The sequence below is a fragment of the Aspergillus pseudonomiae genome (assembly GCF_009193645.1).
Source record: "Aspergillus pseudonomiae strain CBS 119388 unplaced genomic scaffold BDV37scaffold_9, whole genome shotgun sequence".
In the NCBI taxonomy this organism is placed as follows: Eukaryota; Fungi; Ascomycota; class Eurotiomycetes; order Eurotiales; family Aspergillaceae; genus Aspergillus; species Aspergillus pseudonomiae.
In genome coordinates this window covers 498,909-520,852 of record NW_022476001.1, presented here as the reverse complement: position 1 = coordinate 520,852, position 21,944 = coordinate 498,909, and the positions used below count along the sequence as shown (strand labels likewise).

The 21,944-nt window shown below is 51.4% G+C and overlaps 9 protein-coding genes across 9 annotated transcripts; 3 read left to right on the top strand and 6 right to left on the bottom strand.

Annotated features, from left to right (window-relative positions):
• Positions 1-506: 506 nt before the first annotated feature.
• Positions 507-3,487, top strand: BDV37DRAFT_269017 (uncharacterized protein; the record flags this gene model as incomplete). Its single annotated transcript, XM_032084280.1, has 5 exons — positions 507-606; positions 676-1,290; positions 1,541-1,604; positions 2,190-2,317; positions 2,451-3,487. The coding sequence occupies 5 exons, from the start codon at positions 507-509 to the stop codon at positions 3,485-3,487; spliced, it is 1,944 nt and encodes a 647-aa protein (XP_031945216.1).
• Positions 3,488-3,775: 288 nt separating this feature from the next.
• On the top strand, positions 3,776-5,832 carry BDV37DRAFT_224351 (argininosuccinate lyase ARG4). The gene is made up of 3 exons (XM_032080237.1): positions 3,776-4,118; positions 4,192-5,022; positions 5,087-5,832. The coding sequence occupies exons 1-3, from the start codon at positions 4,064-4,066 to the stop codon at positions 5,593-5,595; spliced, it is 1,395 nt and encodes a 464-aa protein (XP_031945215.1). The 5' UTR covers positions 3,776-4,063; the 3' UTR covers positions 5,596-5,832.
• Positions 5,396-6,653, bottom strand: BDV37DRAFT_297515 (S-adenosyl-L-methionine-dependent methyltransferase; the record flags this gene model as incomplete). The annotated part of the gene is made up of 2 exons (XM_032090341.1): positions 5,396-6,085; positions 6,174-6,653. 2 exons carry the CDS (start codon positions 6,651-6,653, stop codon positions 5,729-5,731), a joined length of 837 nt encoding a protein of 278 aa, XP_031945214.1. The 3' UTR covers positions 5,396-5,728.
• Positions 6,654-7,448: 795 nt separating this feature from the next.
• BDV37DRAFT_224265 (uncharacterized protein) lies at positions 7,449-9,498 on the bottom strand. The gene is made up of 2 exons (XM_032080236.1): positions 8,423-9,498; positions 7,449-8,348 (listed from the first exon to the last, which is right to left on the bottom strand). The coding sequence occupies exons 1-2, from the start codon at positions 8,934-8,936 to the stop codon at positions 7,678-7,680; spliced, it is 1,185 nt and encodes a 394-aa protein (XP_031945213.1). The 5' UTR covers positions 8,937-9,498; the 3' UTR covers positions 7,449-7,677.
• A 310-nt stretch (positions 9,499-9,808) lies between these two features.
• Positions 9,809-12,466, bottom strand: BDV37DRAFT_224197 (succinate dehydrogenase [ubiquinone] flavoprotein subunit). Its single transcript, XM_032080235.1, has 6 exons — positions 12,281-12,466; positions 12,144-12,198; positions 12,008-12,081; positions 11,787-11,950; positions 10,338-11,726; positions 9,809-10,280 (listed from the first exon to the last, which is right to left on the bottom strand). The coding sequence occupies exons 1-6, from the start codon at positions 12,320-12,322 to the stop codon at positions 10,061-10,063; spliced, it is 1,944 nt and encodes a 647-aa protein (XP_031945212.1). The 5' UTR covers positions 12,323-12,466; the 3' UTR covers positions 9,809-10,060.
• A 303-nt stretch (positions 12,467-12,769) lies between these two features.
• Positions 12,770-14,832, bottom strand: rpt1 (proteasome regulatory particle base subunit RPT1). The gene is made up of 4 exons (XM_032081066.1): positions 14,488-14,832; positions 14,304-14,418; positions 14,023-14,252; positions 12,770-13,970 (listed from the first exon to the last, which is right to left on the bottom strand). Exons 1-4 carry the CDS (start codon positions 14,580-14,582, stop codon positions 13,091-13,093), a joined length of 1,320 nt encoding a protein of 439 aa, XP_031945211.1. The 5' UTR covers positions 14,583-14,832; the 3' UTR covers positions 12,770-13,090.
• Positions 14,833-14,845: 13 nt separating this feature from the next.
• On the top strand, positions 14,846-17,051 carry BDV37DRAFT_240298 (chaperonin-containing T-complex subunit CCT4). Its single transcript, XM_032081065.1, has 7 exons — positions 14,846-15,005; positions 15,065-15,116; positions 15,169-15,191; positions 15,246-15,275; positions 15,331-15,360; positions 15,408-15,980; positions 16,043-17,051. The coding sequence occupies exons 1-7, from the start codon at positions 14,958-14,960 to the stop codon at positions 16,892-16,894; spliced, it is 1,608 nt and encodes a 535-aa protein (XP_031945210.1). The 5' UTR covers positions 14,846-14,957; the 3' UTR covers positions 16,895-17,051.
• A 583-nt stretch (positions 17,052-17,634) lies between these two features.
• BDV37DRAFT_279670 (uncharacterized protein) lies at positions 17,635-19,161 on the bottom strand (the record flags this gene model as incomplete). The annotated part of the gene is made up of 2 exons (XM_032086377.1): positions 17,635-18,869; positions 19,029-19,161. The coding sequence occupies 2 exons, from the start codon at positions 19,159-19,161 to the stop codon at positions 17,635-17,637; spliced, it is 1,368 nt and encodes a 455-aa protein (XP_031945209.1).
• Positions 19,162-20,178: 1,017 nt separating this feature from the next.
• Positions 20,179-21,873, bottom strand: BDV37DRAFT_269010 (putative nucleolin protein Nsr1; the record flags this gene model as incomplete). The annotated part of the gene is made up of 3 exons (XM_032084279.1): positions 20,179-20,800; positions 20,851-21,134; positions 21,190-21,873. 3 exons carry the CDS (start codon positions 21,871-21,873, stop codon positions 20,179-20,181), a joined length of 1,590 nt encoding a protein of 529 aa, XP_031945208.1.
• Positions 21,874-21,944: the final 71 nt, after the last annotated feature.

Genomic DNA, 21,944 nt, shown 5'->3' with positions numbered 1-21,944 from the left:
CCGCATCGGTGAAGACTAGGAGAGCTAGGAGAGCACAGCCACGTCCAGACCGACTCAGCCACGTACTAGGGCTGGTGTGGCTTGACATATGTGGCTAGAGCTATATGTGGCTTGACCCATTTTTTCCAATAGCACGATGGGGGATAGCCTCAGATCCTCAATATGAGCTCCACTCTGCCAGGGCTAAAGCTTATGGCGACCATGTTCATACCACAGATGAACCCATTTTGGGTCGTTCTTTACTCTATCTTCTCCATATCTGCCGAATTTGTCTTTCGGGGTGCCCGTGCTTCTCCCTTTGGCCGACATGGACGATCCATCGTGAAAGAAACATAAATTCTACCGTTTCCTCTCTCCCTTGCTGTCTTGTCCAGATACCCCAGACTACAGTTTGAATATAACTATTAACACTCCATTGACTTTGTTTTTCATTGCGCTTCGGCCTCTCCTGTCTTATACTTCAAACTTCTGCCCATTGCCGTACATGCTTCAAGCCAGCCATAACAATGGACGTTCAGGGTTCTGGAAGAGAATGCTGGGAAAGTTCTCCATGTATGGAAATACACGAGTCCTCTCCCCTGGCATCTATCGCTTATCATTCCCCTAGTAAGAAACACCCCAATGGCTTGCGCGACTCTCATGATGGGCTTTCTCTAAGATCTGGTTCCCTGGCAGAATCGATCGATCTGGATTCCGAATGCAATAGACTTGGGCAAGCACCTGCCGTCTGTGTCTCCGAAAGTCCTTATGGATACGATGTGAGCCCAAATCAGAGGATGCTCACCCCCACGGAAGAACCCCCTGTGGATGCGGAATTCTCTCAAGTGGATCTCAATGAATGGTACCCCCGGTACTGGGCTTGCATGCAACATTTTCTCAGCCAAGGACAACACTCGCCTCAGGTGCAATCATTGGCCGCTTTTATCAACATTCGGCTTCCATATCAGCGATCCGCCGCGCCAGTCAACGGGCTTCCAACACCCCAAAACATAGACCCCGGAGTGGAAGGAACCTATAATGCTCCTTCATTGAGGCCATTTATCCGACGTCTCATCGTGACTGGATATGATACTCCATCAATCTTGCAGGCATTTTTTGGCAATGACTGGCAGGCGGGAGTCGGGTGTGTTTGCAAACAGGAGCGGATCAATTACTTGTTTACTGCCAAGAGTGGAGGGTGGACATCGACCAAAGCGGCATATGACATGCTTCCCGACGAACAAACACCATTTCTCCGGCCCCTTCGTGAAGCTACTGAGGAGGAACTACGAATCGCCGAATCACGGTGGAGTGAGTGGCTAGCAATGGAAGATTGGATGGTAGGATCGCGAAGTCCATGGTGAACTGGTCTGATGAAGCGACGAGCTATGAACCTGATGATATTTGTCATTCCTTCATTTAATTTCTTTGGTCATATCATCACCTTTCTCCATTTTCCCAATTTTTTTTTTTTCGTTTTTCTTTTTTTGGTGTTGATTACCAGCCTAAAATCGGGCTTATTTTTAGCGTGCGAATTTAATTTATATTGATTGCATTTTAGCGCCGCTTCGGATCCTGAAACCTCGGGATCCTCTGTACTCCGTAGATGAGACTGACCAGGGTGGGTTTGGATAAAATTTTCAGAAAACAAAAAATTTTTAATAAATAAAGAAAATGATCTATCATATGCATCAACCTGTATGGATGGTTTTCTAGATTGTTCTCAGCATGAATCCGCGGAAGGTTGGGGCACATGGCCAAAAACACATGCATTAGCGCATTGGAAATCTTCCCAACAATGCCCTTATATCGGTAAAGCCTTAGATGAATCAATCTCTTATAGTTGACATTTGACGTGTCAACGGGGTATCCATCATTTCTCGGTTAGCGTCCAATTAATAGAAGGGAATAAAACGCGAGACTAAGCCGGGATTAAAGAAAAGAGACGAACGCGAAGATCAAGTACACAGCAGTGTCAGTGGTGCGCACCGCCACAAGTCGGTCTCTCCGACAGGACGGGAGCTCCGGAGCCACGCCTTCCCGCTTTCGGCATGGGGTGCTGTCAAGTTGATGATCTTAGCTGCCATGACAAATACTCCCTCCCTCACTATACCATTTGAAGTAAAATCACTAACATGAATAGTTTGACTCATTCCTTCGCGCAATCGCTTACGATGCAGTTTATAATGATCAACGGGCACTCCGGTCAGGAGCTTGGACGGTTTGAAGCATGGAGCCTCTCGCTTCGCCCGGAAATACAGTTCCCTGAAGCTAATAATATCTCCGCTGTCATATGCCTCTGATGGATCCCTCAAGGCTTTCATCGGCGTCTCCTATCGTCGACTATGATCCGCACGCGCTAATTCCTTTGCTGAAGGCCCAGTTACCTTATTCGATTCCGTTGCTACGGCGCCTCCAGCATGGTCTAGCGTATCCTTCATCTACTGCTAAGATTCTGACGACGTTTTCAGGGGCAGATGCGCCAACCTCTCCGTGGCTGGCTGCATATGTGGATCTCTTCGCTGGTCGCGAAACACAGATCGTGATCTACTCGAGCCTCGAAGCCCAGGCGACGTCTCCTGTCGTTGAATGCCAATTTGTCTCTATTCTGCGAGATTCCGGCCAGTCTCTGGAGCTGGCTCGTGCACAACTATTGGCTCTACTATCCTATGTCAAGGCATACCTGCTACCAGAGTATTTGTCATCTATCCAATCTACCGGATCTTCCCCTATTCCCAACAATCTGGGCCAGGATCCCGCTTCCAAACACTCGGGTTTGATCCCTGCGCCGCCCCCTCAGGCTTTCCTAATTGGCAATCTACATACGGGACTATTTTCCTTACTAAGTGCCTCGGGGGATTATACTCATTCGGAGCCTGTCCCAGGCCTTCGGGTTCACCGCTTCGATAATCCTCCATATGTCAAGTACCTATTTAGGGGCCAAAATTCTGTCATAGATAGCTCTGACAGCTTTGACAGCCCTGACAGCGCCCCAGCCCCACTTCCAGATGGCTTTCGCTTCCCCGACAGGGAAGGCCGAATCGGGGTACAACCACATCAGTACGACCTGATACGGTTTCGCACCAATGTTCCACGTTCACGTGGAACCTTAACCAAGCTCCCGGGAGTGACTATTTACTCCGATCGTAAGACTCAGCTCCAGCCACATTTGTCTGACAGCTCAGATGCAGCTGAAAGCTCACCGAACCGGGCTCCACTCGGAGAAATGCCCATCGCGTGGGCCTTTCTGGGTACTGATGGCAGCTTGGCAACCCTGCATGTTGAACCAGAGTACCGGGGCCAGGGACTTGCCTCACATGTCTCCAAGGAAGCTATGCGACAAGGGATGGCCGAGGGTGGCATCTGGCGAAACTACGGAGAGGCTGGTGAGGCTTGGGTCCACGCCAATGTGTTGGAAAGCAATATCGCTAGTCGTCGAGTGATGGAAAAGCTGGGTGGTGAGATTGGATGGACATGTACGTGGACTGTAGTTGAATACGATATGTAGATTGGGCATTGGTAGGGCAGTGTGTAGCCTGTACTAGTAACGAGAACAACATATTTTTTGTATAGATAATGTCTTTTGTGTTAGATTCCATGTTATGAAGCTAGATGCACTGACAAGTGGTGGTTTGATGGGGGGCTGCAGCATGCAGCGAAAATATATATACACAGTAGCGAGATTTTCAGGCCGACCGCGAGATCATATCTATCAGTATGTAGAGAAATTGACACTTCTTTTCCTTGAAAGGTATATGTGTGAGTCGGAGTGGACCAATATAGTAGCATCATAACTTCACTGTTTTTATACCATCTGCGACAGGTATTATATGCTCTTTTCAAGAATGTTTGTTCATGAGACTCTTGTTGGCCCTCAAACAAGGATGACTCGACGCCTACCTTCCTCTTCGGGTATAGCCCACACACTTTCCCAGATACGGGCTAGGTCCCCGATGTCGCAACCCCGCTGTGAATCATTGGATGAATCATCGTCTAAAGGAACTTCCGAGATAAAGTCCCGTTTCCATCAATTGCTTCTTTCCTTCTTTCAATTTTCCCCAACCTTCTGTCACCAAGATACAAAATGAGCGGTCCTAAAGCTGTCGCTGAGAATATGCTCTGGGGAGGTCGATTCACCCGTGAGTACACCCCGTCTCCTATTAAACTGTCCACTGTACTTTAGTTTGAGATACTAATGCCGAGTGTCATCAGAGGGCCTCGACCCCCTCATGGTTCAATACAACCAGTCCCTTCCCTATGACCGCATCTTTTGGAAACAAGATATTGCCGGCTCCATTGCTTTTGCCCGAGCCAACGTGAAGACCGGTATCCTCACGGAGCAAGAGTTCTCCGAGATCGAGCGTGGCTTCAAGCAGATAGCCGAGGAATGGAGCACCAATACCTTCGCCGTCAAGGAGAACGATGAAGACATCCACACTGCAAATGAGCGTCGACTATCAGAAATCATTGGCAAGGAGATTGGAGGCAAGCTGCACACCGGTCGCTCCCGCAACGAACAAGTTGCGACTGACATGCGGTTGTGGTTGCGGGATGAGCTGCGCAGGCTAGACAGCATCCTGTGCGACCTCATCAAGGTCTCAATTTCTCGTGCAGAGGCTGAGCTCGACTACCTCATGCCAGGTTATACCCATTTGCAAAAGGCCCAGCCAGTCCGATGGAGCCACTGGATTTTGTCGCACGCCACGGCTTTTGCCAGCGAGCTGCAGCGCCTGCGTGAAGTCACCAAGCGTGTCAACCGCAGCCCCCTCGGTACCGGTGCCCTTGCAGGCAACCCTTTCAACATCGACCGTGAGGCAATGGCCAAGGAGCTGGGCTTCGAAGGTCTGCTGTACAACTCGATGAACACTGTCGCCGACCGTGACTTCGCCATGGAGACAATGCAGTGGGGTAGCTCATTCATGCTCAAGATCTCTCGCTGGGCCGAGGATCTGATCATCTACAGCAGCTTGGAATTCGGCTTTGTCCGCTTGTCCGATGCTTACTCCACCGGTTCATCGTTGATGCCTCAGAAGAAGAATGCAGGTGAGTCTAATACCCTTCGTTCCTCATGTCTCATCAAATAAAATGATCACTAACAAAAAACCAGACAGCCTGGAGCTTCTGCGCGGAAAGGCCGGTCGAGCCTTTGGTCAAATGGCCGGTCTGATGATGACGATCAAGGGTCTTCCCACTACCTACAACAAGGATTTGCAGGAGAGCATTGAACCCCTTCTTGATCACATCAAGACTGTCAGCGACAGCATCCAGATCGCCACTGGAGTGCTCTCGACTCTTACCGTTATTCCCGAGAAGATGACGGCTGCCTTGGCCCCGGAAATGCTCGCTACCGAAATTGCCGACTACCTGGTTCGCAAAGGCGTCCCATTCCGTGAGGGCCACCACATCTCTGGCCGCGTTGTTGCCCTGGCGGAGAAGACCAGCGTGCCCATGGATACACTTTCCCTCGAGCAACTGAAGACAGTTGATGCTCGCTTCGATGACGATGTGAACGCCTGTCTGGATTATGAGCGTGCAGTGGAGCTGAAGGATGCTGTCGGCGGCACCAGTCGGCGGGCTGTCTTGGAGCAGACCTCGGTTCTGAGGAGCCTACTGTGAGTGCGCAGTCATACACAATTTCGGGTCATATAAAAAAAGTAGCGAGATGATATCTGGTATATACATATTTTAATACATATACAACATTTTCAATCTTTTCTTGGAGTTTTGGCAGCAGCACCGCGGCTTAGCCTCAGCAATCTTTGCAAACCGTTTCCCTAGCCTTGTCGCGCCGACACCAAATGGCAACGCGATCCTGAATATTACCACTGGCATCCTTTCCGTTCTCGTGTGTGCGGTCCGGCTGCCAATGTGCTACCCGTATAAGCCCGTTGTCATTCGGGGTGTCCTTGGAGCTGACTCCAGCCTCTCCTGGCTGCGTCAGGTGCTTCCAGTAATCTTCCGATGATGCAGTCCACGGTGGTCCCATTTCCGAGGGATCCCTGTGCCTTGGATATTCGAGGCAGACTAGATGGCCGTCGGGGACAAGAAGCTGAGTTTGTCTCAGAGCCCATCTGGGGCGGAGCGATGGATTCAGGGCACAGAAAAACTGCCAAACGCAGAGTGAGCACACTTGATCCCTAACCACGCTTCTAACAAGACACTGTACAAACTAATAGCCGGAAGGGCCTACTTACCGAGTGATCATACACCAGATCAAAGGCATATCGCTGTAGACCCAGGGCATCCAACCAAGCATCACCGAAGAAGTCGCCCTGCACAAATGTGACGCTGCCTCTTCCGAATTCTGGATTTCTGATAGGATATCTGCCGCCTGTTTCGGATGCCTCCTTCTTGCAGGTCTCGACAGCAGAATGACTATACTCCAGGCCATAGGCGTCATAGCCAAAGCTGGCCAGAAGGAGGACATCCACGCCTCGACCACATCCAGGAACCAGTGCCTTTCGCCTATACTGGTTTCCCTCAGCATCCTCGAGTAGAGGATCACCGATAATCAAGCGGCGCTGGATAAGTGTATCTTCTAATGCTGGGTTGGGAAACCCTTTATCCCAGTCAAGGCAGTCGCCCTTATCCCACAGTTTGGCCCATCCTTTCACATAGTCATCACCTTGGTACTGTGCAAGAAACCTCACAACTGGTTCGAAACCGTCCAGCATCCTTCCTGATATTCCTGGAGGCGTTTATCTTTTTTCGAAACTGGAGCAATGATCAATTGATAATCTATTGAACATATAGAGCGATTTCCAGCTCCTGTGGTCAGGAAGCCTTATCTATATGCTTCCTGCCTTTGCAGACCGCAGCACCCCGAAATCTTTTTACCAATCGGAATTTGATTGTAGCCCTGCAGATTCGCCTCGTTTCACCAACCAGAAGAAAAAAGGTATCTCCAATTTTTCAGGAAGTACCTTCGTGTCGTCTTTCCCGACCCCGCACACAGATTTACGGCGGTCAACAAAACCCTTGTTTCAATGACACATCTTCAACAAAGGCATTGGCCGGAAGCTCCTGCAACGGAGATGCTTGGTTGGAGTGGCTTAGCTGTATTCAGCCTCTTGCGAGCATTACCATTCGTCAGGCAGCCTTGTGGGGAGATGTATATCCTTGCTACGTGCTTTGTAACTGACCTAGACAAAGCAACCCGGACTTTCATATCCGTGAATTCCTGGGGACTGTTTCATCCATTAACCTTTGTGCTGTGTTCATTCCAGCCCCACAAGGAATGAGCGCCAATGTTAGTGCATCATGCGAGGGACTTTTAGTTCCAGAGTAGATCCGGGTTTAGCCGCAGGCGACGGACTGACGAGGCAGCGAGAAGGACGAATAGCCTGCAAAAGGCAATCAGTTCCTAGGGCGAGGCCGGCTATAGAGCGAAATTGAGAGTACTGATGAGTGGCGAGCTGAATATCGAGAGGGGAAAGAATGAGATATTCTCCAAGGCCATGTAGTAAGCGAAAGAAATATTGATGGAACAACAGAGTTCATGCTGAGATGAACCCCGCAAAGTTAAACACCCTAAAGTACAAGAAAACATACTCCGCCATACACAAGGGGAACTAGACGGAGACAGTGAAAAGTTAGTGGAGAAGGTAAAACATCCCATAGTGAATCCAATTCCGACCTCGATCCACTTCCCTTCCGGTCGTCAAGATCGCCCGATCATCATTTTCAGTACTATTAATCTCATTCGGGCCCTTTCATATGTTTTCGTCCTTTCGGCTTGTCAGTCTTCCCTTCTCCAGGACTATCCGCCCACTCCGGCCGATGTGCCGATAACATTGACTTCCTTGCAGTGTCATAATCCATAAAACTCATCGCATGGGAACTGGACAAGCCATGAGAGGAGAGAACATCCGACCCAGAAGCAGAAGTATCAAAGTTCGCAGACAGGACTACGCCATCGGCGGTGATAACCGGAGGCGAGTTTGCGCGTGTCATAGTCTCGTCTACCTGTTCCCGGGATGATGTCGGGAGTGTAGCAGGATGCTGACGCCGGTGGTGTGGAACATTGATCAACTCCCTGCAAGGTTGAGCCGCCAATTCGGCGCGTGTCGGTCCCTGCGATGAGCTCGACTGATTTGAGGGCTGGCGTTGATGACGTGGGATGTTTATGAGTTCTCGGCTGGGCTGGGCTGCTAGTTCGGCGCGGGGGCTGTGGACTCCCGTGCCGCTCAGCTCGGGAATTGATGCATTCGGGTGAGTGAATAAGGTGTAGGGGGTCTGGGGAGGGTAGAGGTGGAATGCGTCTCGTTCGGCTGCGGTGGAGGTTGGTGAGATGGGCGTGGTTCCGTTGGTGGAGTAGTCTGTTGGGGTGAGGAGGGAGCTTGTTTCTGCTTTCTCTTTTTTCGTCGGTGCTGGTGGGTGTTGGTTAGTTTGCCGTGTATGGATGCCAGGCGTAGACTGATAGCAAGAGGTTGTGTTTGCGTACCGTGTAGGACTTGTTCTGTAGTTGTTGAGTCACTCTGTGGTGGTTTGTTATCGGTTTCAAATGTCATCTCCTTAAAGATATCAGTGAGAGGACCGCGAAGAAAGGTGAAACGCCTTACATGCTTCTTGCGCCTGCAATAGGCGAAAAACAAGGCAATAGCAAGGAGTATGAGAAATGCGATGCCACCGATCACTCCTCCTATGATAGCCCCAACGGGCGTACCGGTACCGGTTTCTGATGTGCTGGTTGTGGAAGCGGTTGTAGTTCCGGGAGTGCTGGTGGTCTCAAGACGACTAGTCGTAGTTGTGCTGGTCTCAAAGGTGGACTGTTTCGAAGAGACGGACTTTGTAGGCGTCACGGTATGAACCTCTGTAGACGTCATGGTATCGGCGGCTATCAAAGCAATGTCGTCCGGACAGACACCCTTAGAACATGGGTCGACAGAGCAACATCCCTGGAAAGGGCCTTTAAAACAGGAATAGTACTGCCTGTTATCGGAGCACTGGTGGCTCATACTGAGGATGGAATAAAGACCATATATAAGCAAGCGATATATGTCTGTAAGGTTTCCAAACCCCACATAAGAGAACGGACGTAATAAGAACTTCTTAAGGCGAGTCGTTTGACTCGCCTTTCAGGGAGCACCGAGTGTCTATTATTCAAAACCCGGACACGAAAAGAGATGAGCCCCCCATGATCACTGTCACTCAATGTGCACCCATAATATCCACACTATCTAGACTAACAAGGCTAGACGTTGTGCGTAGTGGGCAGGATTCTGCGCCTTTGTTTGCTATGCGACTTGGCACCCCCATGTGGTCCAATGTGATTACTATCCATGCAGGGCCTCGGCATAGATGTGTAGGACAGGCAAGAAACCTGACCGTCCACAACGCTCAATTCCCAGACACAGATGCTGTTGTTCCCCTTTGGGGGTGTTCAGAAATGGCTGATATGGTGGCTTTTGGTAGAACCATAGTTCCTGAATCAGATAAAACAGGATCGACCCGTCTGTTCATTTGGCCTGTAAAGACTTTGTTTCACCCGGCAGTACGAACTGTTGAGGACGGGAGTGGAACGTCTTTTGCTTTTTTTGTGCATTCGGGAAGATACCTGGTCAGCGTTCAGTTCTAAGCCAGATATGGGTGTGGCTGTTTCCTCAGTTCTTTGTTCAAGGCCTGATGAAGAAACCGGCGTGAGATCCCCATGACAATCAATTGATCAATCGAATGCTCTCCTGAGCATGTTGTTGAATCAAACCCACAATATGGGGAGTTCGAAAGTCAAGAAAGAGAGCCCCTTAACCTAAAAACCTTGATGAATGCGTGGGAAGTCACGGTATTGAGCCAACCCTAATCGACCCAGAGGCATTTAAAGAAAGACTGGAGTTAGACTACTATCTCGGTTCAAAACAGCTTTGCAACACAAAAGAAAACTCCAATTGTATGATCGGTAATCAAGGGCTATAAAATAACAATACAACGTGAGTACACCGAACTCATCGCCTGGGAAATTGGATATACACATATAAACACACGGGAAATAAACACTGCCAGATTTTCGTGACGCTATTTTTCCTCCACTCACACAACCCCTCTAAATACACCTCTTCATCGGATCACACTTGGCGTGACACGCTTAGTAGACACGCTTGAAGGGTGGCACCGGCTTGCACTCCTTCTCGTCCAGGGTGTTGTGCTCGACGGCACGGTAGCCCAGGTCGATCTTGCCGTGAGGGGTCTTCTGCCATGTGAGAGTGTGCTTCATCCAGTTCTCGTCATCACGTTCGGGGTAGTCCTCACGGGCGTGAGCACCACGAGACTCCTTACGGTTAGCGGCGGCAACAGCGGTTTGGGTACTATATCATCTGTGGTCAGCTATATTGGTCGCCAAAGCTTTTCAGGGTGATACATACGCGCAGGTCAAAAGGTTGCGGAGCTCAAGAGTTTCCACGAGGTCAGAGTTCCAGATCATGCTGCGGTCCTTGGTACCGACCTGGTCGTACAGCTGGTCAATCTCAGTGACCTTGGCGACACCCTCATCCAGACTCTCCTGAGTACGGAAGACGCTGACGTCAGTCTGCATGGCCTTCTGCATAGCGTTACGGATATCGAAAGTGGACTTGGGGCCGTCGGCAGTACGAGCGAAGTCGAGATCCTTGATGGACTGAGCACCAGCGTCGGAGCTCAGCTCACGGTGTGGCTTGCCGGGGGTGGCAATGTCACGGACACGGTGAGAAACGGCACGACCGAAAACGACCAGATCCAGAAGAGAGTTGGCACCAAGACGGTTGGCACCGTGGACAGACACACAAGCAGCTTCACCGCAAGCGTACAGACCAGGAACAACCTTGTCGGCACCGTTCTCATCCTGGGTCAGGACTTCACCGGTGTACTTGGTGGGGATACCACCCATGTTGTAGTGGACGGTGGGCAAGACGGGGATAGGCTGCTTGGTCACGTCGACACCAGCGAAGATGGAAGCAGTCTCGGAGATACCGGGCAGACGCTCGTGCAAGAGCTCAGCGGGCAAGTGGCTCAGCTGAAGGTAGATGTGATCCTTCTCAGGACCAACACCACGGCCCTCGCGGATTTCCAAGGTCATAGAACGAGAAACGACATCACGAGACGCCAGATCCTTGGCGGTAGGAGCGTAACGCTCCATGAAACGCTCACCCTCGGAGTTGAGCAGGTAACCACCCTCACCACGAGAACCCTCAGTGATCAGACATCCAGCGCCGTAGATACCTGTGGGGTGGAACTGAACGAATTCAAGATCCTGGTTGGGAAGACCAGCACGGGCAACCATGGCCATACCGTCACCAGTGCAAGTGTGGGCGGAAGTGCAGCTGAAGTAGGCACGTCCGTAACCACCAGTGGCCAGGACGGTGTGGTGGGCCTTGAAACGGTGCAGAGTACCATCCTCCTGGTTGTAAGCAATGATACCGCGGCACTCGCCATCCTCCATCAGCAGGTCAAGGGCGAAGTATTCGATGAAGTAGTTGGTGTTGTGACGCAGAGACTGTCCGTAAAGAGTGTGAAGAAGAGCATGACCAGTACGATCAGCGGCAGCACAGCAACGGTAGGCCTGGCCGCCCTTTCCAAACTCCTTGGACTGACCACCGAAGGCACGCTGGTAGATACGGCCGTCCTCGGTACGAGAGAAGGGGCATCCGTAGCCCTCGAGCTCACGAACACTAGCGGGGGCTTCTCTGGTCATGTAGTGAATGGCATCCTGGTCTCCGAGCCAGTCAGAACCCTTCACAGTGTCGTACATGTGCCATCTCCAGTCGTCCTCGTGCATGCTGTAGTGTATAAATTTAGCGCAACTGCAGTATTGACACGCTCACCAAGGGATGACCTACTTTCCAAGAGCAGCGTTGATACCGCCCTGGGCAGCAACAGTGTGACTTCTTGTAGGGAAGAGCTTGGAGACACATGCAGTGTTAAAACCGGCTTCCGCCAGACCGAAGGCGGCACGAAGACCAGCACCTCCAGCACCGACGACGACAGCATCGTACTCGTGGTCCTGTCAAAACAGTCAGAGCCCTAGATCAATTGACCTTGTCGTACTGTATAGACTTACAATGATCGGGTACTTCTCAGCGATAGCGCCAGTGGCTTCCCTAGCGCGCAATGGGTTGCTGCCAAAAATCCGGGCTTGCGGAGGGACGAGTTAGTAAACGAAGGCAGAGACAGTTTTCGCGACCTCCAATGCGTACCTGCGGGCCGGGTCGAGGAGAAAAGACGTCTCTGATCCCTCAAGGCACGGGAAATCTGCGCAATCCGCTATGTCAGTATATGTAAACAGAGGGACGATTGCGCTTAAGGGTCCTGAAGAGACCGTCGGCTAACTGACCTTGGATGCGGGAGCTAGGCTCCGCAAGCTCAGGGAGCTCATGATGACGGATCAAAAGAAAAGAAACACTTCTCTAATGAGCCGAAGAAAGGGTGTAATTAAGAAGGGGGGAGGGGGGAGAAGGAAGCAACACAAAGATAGGGAGAGGAGAGTCTTGAAGTCAACGGTGGTGGTGGTGCTCGCAAAGCTGCACTTTTGGATCGTCGGTTCTGCTGGGCCGAATTCCTGGCTGACATAAGCCTTTTCTCACTTGCCGACGGGGAGGACCGGGGCCGAGACTGCCAATAAGAATACACGCAGTGGTAATCACCTCGGGCAGCCGGCATTATCTCATTGGTCGAGGATCTCAAGGCACGTGGCCGGTCTTCTTTTAACCCGGCAGCAGCGAAGAATCCCGGAGACGGACGGTACAATGGAGAGTAGCTGGCCCTAACTTGGATGGGGAAGCTTTCAATTTCTATTGCCTTTCTCAACCTTTTAGGTTGGCGGGACACCTACGGCATGTTTCTTCTGATGTACTAGATCGAGTTACTATCTAAATGACACAATTGACTATCCCTTGCTGAGATAATCTATTACCCGGTACAGTCATGTGATATTCCGCTGACGGCAAGAAGGCCAGCAGGGATATACGACCACCCGCTACTCTTCGCTTTCGCTGGTTAGTGAAACTCGGATCACATCTATATGCGAGTTCCTATTATGAGAACATTCGTAGAATGAACCACTAGCTTTAAAAAAAAAATTGATCATACACAACCATTCAACCATGCAATGTAACCCAAGGTGTAGAGGGAAGGAAGGCGTTATCTAATTATACTGCATGTACGTAGCCGTCGAGTTGAACTTCAGGTTGCCCTTGATCACCTTATCCACAGCCGCCAAGAAGTCCTTCTCCGTGGCAACCTTTCGTCGCGCCCGGATCGCGAACATACCGGCTTCTGTTGCAACACTCCGGAGCTCAGCTCCTGTAGCATTCGGGCACAGTCGAGAGATCAACTCCCACCGAATGTCCCTCTCAACCGACATGCTCTTGGCGTGAATTCGAAGAATGTTAGCACGACCCTCTACATCCGGAAGCGAGAACTCGATCTTGCGATCAATTCGTCCAGGACGCATCAGGGCAGGATCTAGCGTCGACGGCCGGTTGGTTGCGAACATGACCTTGATATTACCACGAGCATCGAAACCATCGAGTTGAGTGATCAGTTCCAACATAGTACGCTGGACTTCGTTGTCGCCACCAGCTCCATCGTCGAAACGGGCACCACCCACGGCATCGATTTCATCGAAGAAAATAATGCACGCCTTCTTTGTCCTTGCCATCTCGAAAAGCTCTCGAACCATCCGGGCACCTTCACCGACATACTTCTGAACCAGCTCGCTACCAATGACACGAATGAAGGTCGCATCGGTTCGGTTGGCCACAGCTCGAGCGCAAAGAGTCTTACCAGTACCGGGAGGTCCGTACAAAAGTGCACCCTTGGGTGGATCGATACCAAGATTGACAAAACGCTCTGGGGAAAGGAGGGGCATCTCGACGACTTCTCGCAACTTCTCGATCTGTTCTTTGCAACCACCAACATCTCCGTATGTCACATCGGGTTTATCTTCAACGGTCATCATTGTTACGCTAGGGTCGATCTTGGGAGGCAGAGGCAACATAATCTGGTACTTATTCCGGTCGACACTAGATACAGAGTTAGATCCAGAACGGGGAATAGAAATGTCGAAAAGCTTACCCAACCCGCATGCCCTCCTCAATATCCGTAGGGCTCACTCGCTCCCCTAGGTTGACAACGAACTTGGCGATTTGCTTAACATTGATGACATATTTGCTCTTGTCCGAGTCCTTCTCATCTTGAATAATCTTCGTACAGCGGGCTACCTGCAACGGTTGCTCTTCTGCCATGCGTTGCCTATCTGCAGCAACATCCCAAAGGTGTGGAGGTGCAAGACCAGTGTCGGATTCCTATACATGTCAGGTACGCATGTTCACGCCGATACAGTTCGGTCGAAATACCTTGACACCAATCTTCTCGTTTACGCTTGCTTGCTTGTCTTTAATCTGCTTCTCGAGTTGCTTTAAGGCGTTCGCGTAGGGAGCGGCGCCATATGTCTTCAGCACTTGGATATCACTAGAGATGTTTAGCCATCTGTCCCCGGAAACCAAACAACCATCTGAATGGAGCCATCGGATCACTTACGATTCTGTGAGAGGGGTGATCTTCTTCTCCGGCTCGTCATCATCGGCGAAGTTCTTCTTGTACTTCTCCCAGTTCTCTCCCGTGGCGCTAGGCATGGTGAGAGGTAGTGGTTATGGAGGCGATAAGACAGTGGAGGGTGTATCGACTTTTAAGGGAACGGGGCGTAAGAGATCAAGAGCCGGTGGTATACGTGAAGTTAGCGTGAAGGGATAATAGAAAAATAATACGATAGATGGGAGATGAGAGCTTGATCGGAAGGAGGAGAGAGAGTGAAGTAATCAGGTGTGAGCTCCAAGGTTGCTGCGGCGGTCGGTTCGAGCTGTTGGCGCTAGTGGTGCCAAGCCCAACACCAGCACAAGAAATTCCCAGAGCCGCCTCCACGGTCTGGATCTCCTTCGTCACATTACCCCCCATCGCTCCTCTTATATTCCATTTTCGGTACGGTGTTTGGATAAGAGACAATTTTCAAAATGGCTACGGCAGTCTCTCAGGGGGCCGCTGGCAACAACACCTTCAAGGTGCGTCCGTGTCGCAGAGAGAAATACTTGGCGTGGGACGGGTTCTAATAGTCGGGCAGGACAAGGAGAAGCCTATGGCAGTGCGGACGGCCAACATTCTGGCCGCTAGAGGTATTGATCATGGTGTTAAGATCTGGGGAGTATGATGCTGACATGAAAACAGCTGTCGCCGATGCCATCAGAACGGTATGGATGTTGGAATAGTATGCATTCCAAATGAGGGGCTAACATATCAATCAGTCTTTGGGACCCAGAGGAATGGATAAGATGGTACGACTTCCGTTATGTCTTTCTCTCTAAGGATGTGTGGCTAATACGATTCTAGATCCAAACACCCAAGGGCAACACGATTATCGTACGAATCCTACTGCCGAGCCTGCAAATATATGCTAACCCCCGCAGACCAACGATGGAAACACTATGTTGAAGGATATGAGCGTTATGCATCCCGCAGCCCGGATGCTTGTTGACCTGAGTGCCGCTCAGGATGTTGAGGCTGGAGATGGAACAACGTCGGTGGTTGTAATCGCAGGAAGTTTGCTGGGTGCCGCAGACCGTCTCTTGTCCAAGGGCATTCACCCCACCGTCATCTCAGAGTCGTTCCAAAGAGCCGCAGCCGCAGCCGTCGAGATCCTTCACAACATGTCCCGCCCGATTAGCCTGGTCGACCGTTCCACCCTCCTCCAGGCGGCCTCTACGTCTCTTTCATCGAAGATCGTCTCGCAGCACTCCGGCCTCCTTGGCCCTATGGCCGTCGACTCGGTGCTGAAGGTCGTAGATCCTAAGACTGCTGAGAATGTTGACCTTAGGAATATCCGGATCGTCAAGAAGGTTGGCGGCACGATTGAAGACAGTGAGATGGTTGATGGTTTGGTGTTGAACCAGTCCGTTATCAAGAGCAGTGGCGGTCCCACAAGAATCGAGAAGGCCCGGATAGGTCTGATCCAATTCCAGCTTAGCCCGCCTAAGCCTGATGTGGGTTGATTCTCTTCAAAATGTTGTATGTTGTATGCATTGCTGACAGAGATGAAATGCAGATGGAAAACCAGATTGTCGTGAACGACTACCGCCAGATGGACAAGATCCTCAAGGAGGAGCGTCAGTACCTTCTCAACATGGTTAAGAAGATCCAGAAGACGAAGTGTAACGTCCTCCTCATTCAGAAATCCATTCTCCGTGATGCCGTGAACGACCTCTCCCTCCACTTCCTCTCTCGTCTCAAGATCCTTGCCATCAAGGATATCGAGCGTGATGAAGTTGAGTTCCTGTGCAAGAGTCTTGGCTGCAAGCCCGTCGCCAACGTTGACTCTTTCACTGAGGACAAGCTGGGCACTGCAGACCTCGTGGAAGAGGTTCAGTCCTCTGGAGCCCGTTATGTGAAGATCACCGGCATCAAGTCAGCCCCTACCACCAACCAAACCGTGTCGATCGTCGCTCGCGGTGCCAACAACCTCATCCTGGATGAGGCGGAGCGTTCCCTGCACGACGCCCTCTGTGTCATCCGCTGTCTGGTCAAGAAGCGCGCCCTTATTGCCGGTGGTGGCGCACCTGAAATCGAAGTCGCCCAGGCCCTCGCAAAGCGTGCTCGTGAACTCACCGGCACAGAGGCTATCTGCTGGAAGGCCTTTGCGGATGCGATGGAAATAATCCCCACTACGCTGGCCGAGAACGCCGGTCTCAACTCGATCAAGGTGGTTACCGACTTGCGCCACCGTCACGCCCAAGGTCAGCACAACGCGGGTGTCAGCATCCGCAGTGGCGGTGTGAAGGACGATATCACCGAGGAGAATATCCTGCAACCTCTCCTGGTGAGCACCAGCGCGATTGAGCTTGCCGCCGAGACCGTTAAGATGATCATGAGAATTGACGACATTGCCTTGTCGAGGTGATTTACGGCGGGAATAAATTGAAAAGTGGAAATGTATAGAAAAGGGTAGTGGTTGTATCATGCCGAGTAATTCTTCCAAAATCAGATGACTATTAAAGCTACCTACATACCTACTTAGCTGCTTACCGGGAATTATAATATGCTTCATATGTATCGTATATGCTTACACTCCTATACCAAAGGCTAACGTCAAGACACCCTGCCATATTTCACTTTGCCGTTTTAAAAAGTCTGTCCCCTATGGCTAACATTACCAGATAATCTGAAGGCTCAGGAATGAGTTTTACGTCGGAATAGCCAAATGTGTCACATTGGTGGGAGCTACGGACTTTAGTTAACTGCATTCATTTCTAAGGACTATTATGTCCAAATGGTATGAAGGGAAAGGGGGTATAGATTGCAAGACACATGAGAAACTTGTAGCGCAAACAGACCACAACGCCAAAGATTCAACAACCAGGAATAAGAACAGCTCGGTCAGGAACTTTTCAAGACATCCCAGACAGCCCATACATCACTTGGATATAGCCAAAAGAGGTTGCTATGCAAACAACACCAAAAGGACTAAGGAAAGTATAGTATAGGGAACGCCAAACAAAAGAGAGACACATAAAGAATGGTGGGAATGAAATATCTGCACCAAAGTTCTCGTCACACCATACCAATGTAAAATCGTAACCATCGCCCGTCCGGCTCATAATACCTTTTAGGTCCATCTTTGTCGTCCTCATACGAAGCAGTTCATGCAATGACCCCTGATCCGGCAGCTCCAGAGCTCCATCGGAACCGCTTCAGGCCTCCCTTGATGGCCTCCTGACCACAAGCCGCGGACGTTCTGCCACCAGAAAAATTACCATCACCCATGACGGACCCGACCCCTGTGCTTGCTTCCATCCTCCCGACCTCACGGCCAATCACATAACCTGCTGAGAAGCTGATTGCCGAGAAAAGAACCACGACACCAGCGCTGATAACCCATGTCATAATCGTAGGACTAGCTGCCGAGTCTGGGGTGGTTGCTCGACGACTCTTCCTAGGTGCCGACGCGTGGCGTTCTCTAGGCGAACTAGACCGCCGTCTCACCTTCGGAGCGGAGGGAGAAGAGCGTGGCGAATAAGTAGCTATGGGTGGGTTATGGTTTATGGGCCGCCTAGATGTATTAGTCTCGACAGCCGATGCGGGCACTTCTTCAGATATATGTTCTCCCATTGCAACTGACTCTGAGACCAGTCGGAATGAAGCTGGCTGTGCTCGAGAAGGCCCGGAGGGTGCGGTAGGTTGCGGGTCAGATTTCGGTAGACCTCGTGCAGCGGCCGCACAGGAAAGAAGGGTGGAGAGACTGGAGCGGAGGGCGGCATCATGGTCTGCCTGGTAAGACGGTGAAATCATATTGTATGGGCTATGCTGCTGTGATTGCCTGCGAGCTGGTCTTACGCCAGCTTGAGAGTTCCGCCGGATGGCCGTTTGACGGCTGGAATTTGACACTTCGCTAGGTTGGGGACGACACCTCTCAACTGGCCTGGTCCAGGCTGGGTTTTCAGATGCCGGCGGATGGGAGAAGACATTTGGCTGCGGGACAAACGGGGATGAGCTTATTCGCATCCCCAGGGCTGTTGACGCATCGTCCTCGTCACTTGATGGACTATCCGACATTGACGGAGGCCCAGACTGAGCCAATAGCGGACCCCCAAGGGATCTCTGAGGTATGTCTTCATTGGAGCTTGTCATAACGCGGTCCGATTCGCTTTCGCTTTCCTCATACTCGTCTTGACTACTGGTTTGTTCACGGGACGAATAATTAACTTGCGCCGCTGTGACAGCAGCCAGGCGCTGCAGACGCCGTCGCCGACTACGATGATGGTATGCTCTCGACCCATGTTGCTCGACACGCAGACCGGTTGTGATGATGTCATCATTGGTAGCAATAGAGGAAAGCGACGAGGAGGAAGGCTGAGAGGCGACCTCGATCCACGAGTCTATGTAATACTGGAGTGAGTACATATTGATATAACAGAAACGGTGATGCCTGGAATGAGGGGTGTAACGATATGCATGTTGTACGTGCAGGGAGGTTGTAGGAGAGGGGGCAAAAGAAGTGAAGGAGGCATATATTTGTCGCAGAATGAAGTACTTACCTTCGGATCTCGTGGGAGCGACACCGGATGGAGAACGTGACTGGAGGGGATTCCGATGATGAGCGTCTCGTGGCGCCCGTCGAGGCTCATCTGGTTGCACCTGACTTAGCAGGTCATAGTGGTTTGGTTGCATCGCGTTGTGTATCTGGTCGTTCAGAAGTATTGGGGGAAACGAAGTGGTGAAGAAGACGGGTCCCCAAAAATATAATATAAAGTCGAGGAGATGGATGGTAAGGCGGGGTGTTGCCGATCAATATCACATCCACATAATCAGACCACCTGTGGCTGTAAGGGAACCGTCCGAAGCGGTCAGGAATGGTAGACTGACCAGAAGCCCAGGAAGGGGGTAGAGTGTATGAAAGTGGGGGGAAGTGCGTGGGGAAAGCCAAGTTAAGTGGATTGATGGATGAGTTTATTTGCGGTTGATTATCTTATCAGGCGCGGACACCACAATCAGTTTACGATTGTAGTTCATCAAAACCACGACCTTGACAAAGGACAAGTCAAGGTGGTTGGTTGAGATGTGGGAAGGGAAGATGAGAGAGAGGACGAAGACTGGTCGAGGGAGAAGTAGAAGTAAGTAGGGTGAATGGACGGGCAAGAAAGGAATGATGTCGATGCATGGACACCTGACTGCCTCGTGCTGGTTTTAAGTTCAATCAGCAGATCACCACCGGGAGCCACTCACAGTTCACCCGACATCGGTAGAGGACCAGGGAATAAGTAGCCACAGCGTGAGTCTCGAAAGAAAACCAGGAATGCGACGAATGCAGATACCAGCGACAAGACACCTGGAAAGAGGAACAAAGATGAGAATAACCGGAACTGTCCATGGGAGCCTCGTCAGGTACCTGACGTGGAGGGCATTTGCCAAGGCTAAATAAAGCCTCATACTCCTTTACTCCCAGCGTGAGGGCCGACACCATGTGGACAAAAACTACCACGAAGAAAGCACATTCCTTAATGAATCAATAACGATCATCCATTATTTCATTCTATCCAATTACAATAACCATGCAAAACCACAAGAACTTTTCGAGTGCTCAAAGCCAGTCAGTAGCAACAACCCGTCCGTAATCATACAAACAATCCTGAATCCTGTTCAACGGAGATTAAAGAAAACAACGGTTCGTCAAGGTATCGTGTGAAATTAGAAGGTGACCTTGGTACCCTTGTACTCGGGGATACCACCACGGGCCTTGTTGGGGGGACCACCACCGCGTCCGCCAAAGCCGCCACGACCACCGCGGCCACCACCACGGGGACCACCACCGCCGCGTCCGCCAAAGCCGCCACGGCCACGGCCACCGCCGCCACCACCGCCGCCGTTGTTGGCACGGGGAGTGCTGAAGTCCAGGCGAACAGGGCGGCCATCGATCTCGGCACCGTTCAGCTCGTTGAAGGCCTCGCGAGCTTCCTCAACCGACGAAAACTGGACGTATCCGAAGCCCTTGGGGCGGCCAGACTCGGGGTCGGTCGGCAGGCGGATGCCCATGATGCTTCCCTTCTGACCGAACACCTCGTGCAGAGAGTCCTCGTTAGCACTGAAGGGGATGTTGCCGACGAAGAGAGTGTCGCTCTCGGGGCTGGCCTGATCACCGAAGGAACGGGCACGGGCCTGAGCCCGGTCCTGGAACCCACCCTGGTCCCGGTTGGCGGGGCGTCCGGTAGCGTAGTCAAGGTTGATCTTGCGACCGTCGATTTCGGTGTCCTTCTTGGCTGCGAAAGCCTTAGCGGCGTCAATAGCGCTGGCATATTCGACATAACCGAATCTGGAAGCGTTAGTACAGCATCGTGAACGGTTTGATAAAGAAATACTCACCCGCGAGAGCGGCCAGTGTCGCGCTCGGTCATGATACGAACGCCAGACAGCTCACCGAATTCCTCGAACTCACTCTGGAGCCAGGCCTCATCCACGTTCCAGGAGAGGTTTCCAACGAAGAGGTTGGCCGATGCGCCGGCAGCAGGCTCTTCAGTCTTGGTCTTCTTGGGAGTGGCAGAGACATCATCCTCAGCCTTGCGCTTCTTGGAGTCCTTGGAAGAGTCTTCAGACTCAGATTCAGAAGAGTCGGAGTCGGATGAGTCAGAGTCACTGGAATCGGAAGACTGCTAGAACCATTAGCATTCTGAAATGACGTAGAATATGGACAATACAACATACCTTCTCAGCCTTCTTGGGAGCCTCCTCGCTGTCAGACTCGGACTCGGACTCGGAAGAGTCGCTGTCACTGGCCTCCTTAGCAGCCTTCTTGGGAGCCTCTTCCTCATCGGAGGAGGAGTCGGAGGACTCGGAGGACTCGGCAGCCTTCTCAACCTTCTTGGCCTCCTTCTTAGCGGGCTTCTCGTCCTCAGACTCAGACTCAGACTCAGAAGAGTCGGAAGAGTCGGAGGAGTCCTTAGCCTTCTTAGACTCCTTCTTGGAATCCTTCTTAGCGGGCTTCTCCTCCTCGCTCTCACTGCTGGAAGCGTCCTCCATCTCTTCGTCACTGTCAGAGTCGGACTCCGATTCAGAGGAAGATTCGGAAGAGGACTCAGCGGCCTTCTTCTTGTCGGCCTTCTTCACCTCCTTCTTGGCAGGCTTCTCCTCCTCACTCTCACTCTCGCTGCTGGAGCTGGAAGACTCCATCTCCTCATCGCTATCAGACTCAGAGCTGCTGCTGGGAGTAGGCTCCTTCTTCTTGCGCTTAGACTTCTCGCCCTTGGAGGCGACCTCGCGAGCAATCTGCTTGCTCTTGGCCTTGGGAGACTGGGAAGCCTTGGAGACACCGGAGTCCTTGACCTTGCTCAAGGTCTTGTCAACGGGCTTCTCAGCACCCTTCTTGGTAACGGACTTAGTCTTGGACATTTTGAATCTGGCGACGTGGATTGTTAGTTCATGCACGGGAAATGACCATGAGACAAGAATGAAATACAAAC

Coding starts and splice junctions, on each gene's coding strand:
- BDV37DRAFT_224351 (XM_032080237.1), top strand. CDS start 4,064: ATGAGCGGTCCTAAAGCTGTCGCTGAGAATATGCTCTGGGGAGGTCGA. Junction 4,119..4,191: donor CTGGGGAGGTCGATTCACCC/GTGAGTACACCC, acceptor GAGTGTCATCAG/AGGGCCTCGACCCCCTCATG. Junction 5,023..5,086: donor GCCTCAGAAGAAGAATGCAG/GTGAGTCTAATA, acceptor ACAAAAAACCAG/ACAGCCTGGAGCTTCTGCGC.
- BDV37DRAFT_224265 (XM_032080236.1), bottom strand. CDS start 8,936: ATGAGCCACCAGTGCTCCGATAACAGGCAGTACTATTCCTGTTTTAAA. Junction 8,349..8,422: donor TACAGAACAAGTCCTACACG/GTACGCAAACAC, acceptor AACACCCACCAG/CACCGACGAAAAAAGAGAAA.
- BDV37DRAFT_224197 (XM_032080235.1), bottom strand. CDS start 12,322: ATGAGCTCCCTGAGCTTGCGGAGCCTAGCTCCCGCATCCAAG. Junction 12,199..12,280: donor GCCTAGCTCCCGCATCCAAG/GTCAGTTAGCCG, acceptor CGGATTGCGCAG/ATTTCCCGTGCCTTGAGGGA. Junction 12,082..12,143: donor CTCCTCGACCCGGCCCGCAG/GTACGCATTGGA, acceptor TCCCTCCGCAAG/CCCGGATTTTTGGCAGCAAC.
- rpt1 (XM_032081066.1), bottom strand. CDS start 14,582: ATGCCTAGCGCCACGGGAGAGAACTGGGAGAAGTACAAGAAGAACTTC. Junction 14,253..14,303: donor ACGAGAAGATTGGTGTCAAG/GTATTTCGACCG, acceptor TGACATGTATAG/GAATCCGACACTGGTCTTGC. Junction 13,971..14,022: donor GAGGAGGGCATGCGGGTTGG/GTAAGCTTTTCG, acceptor CTCTGTATCTAG/TGTCGACCGGAATAAGTACC.
- BDV37DRAFT_240298 (XM_032081065.1), top strand. CDS start 14,958: ATGGCTACGGCAGTCTCTCAGGGGGCCGCTGGCAACAACACCTTCAAG. Junction 15,006..15,064: donor CTGGCAACAACACCTTCAAG/GTGCGTCCGTGT, acceptor ATAGTCGGGCAG/GACAAGGAGAAGCCTATGGC. Junction 15,981..16,042: donor TTAGCCCGCCTAAGCCTGAT/GTGGGTTGATTC, acceptor GATGAAATGCAG/ATGGAAAACCAGATTGTCGT.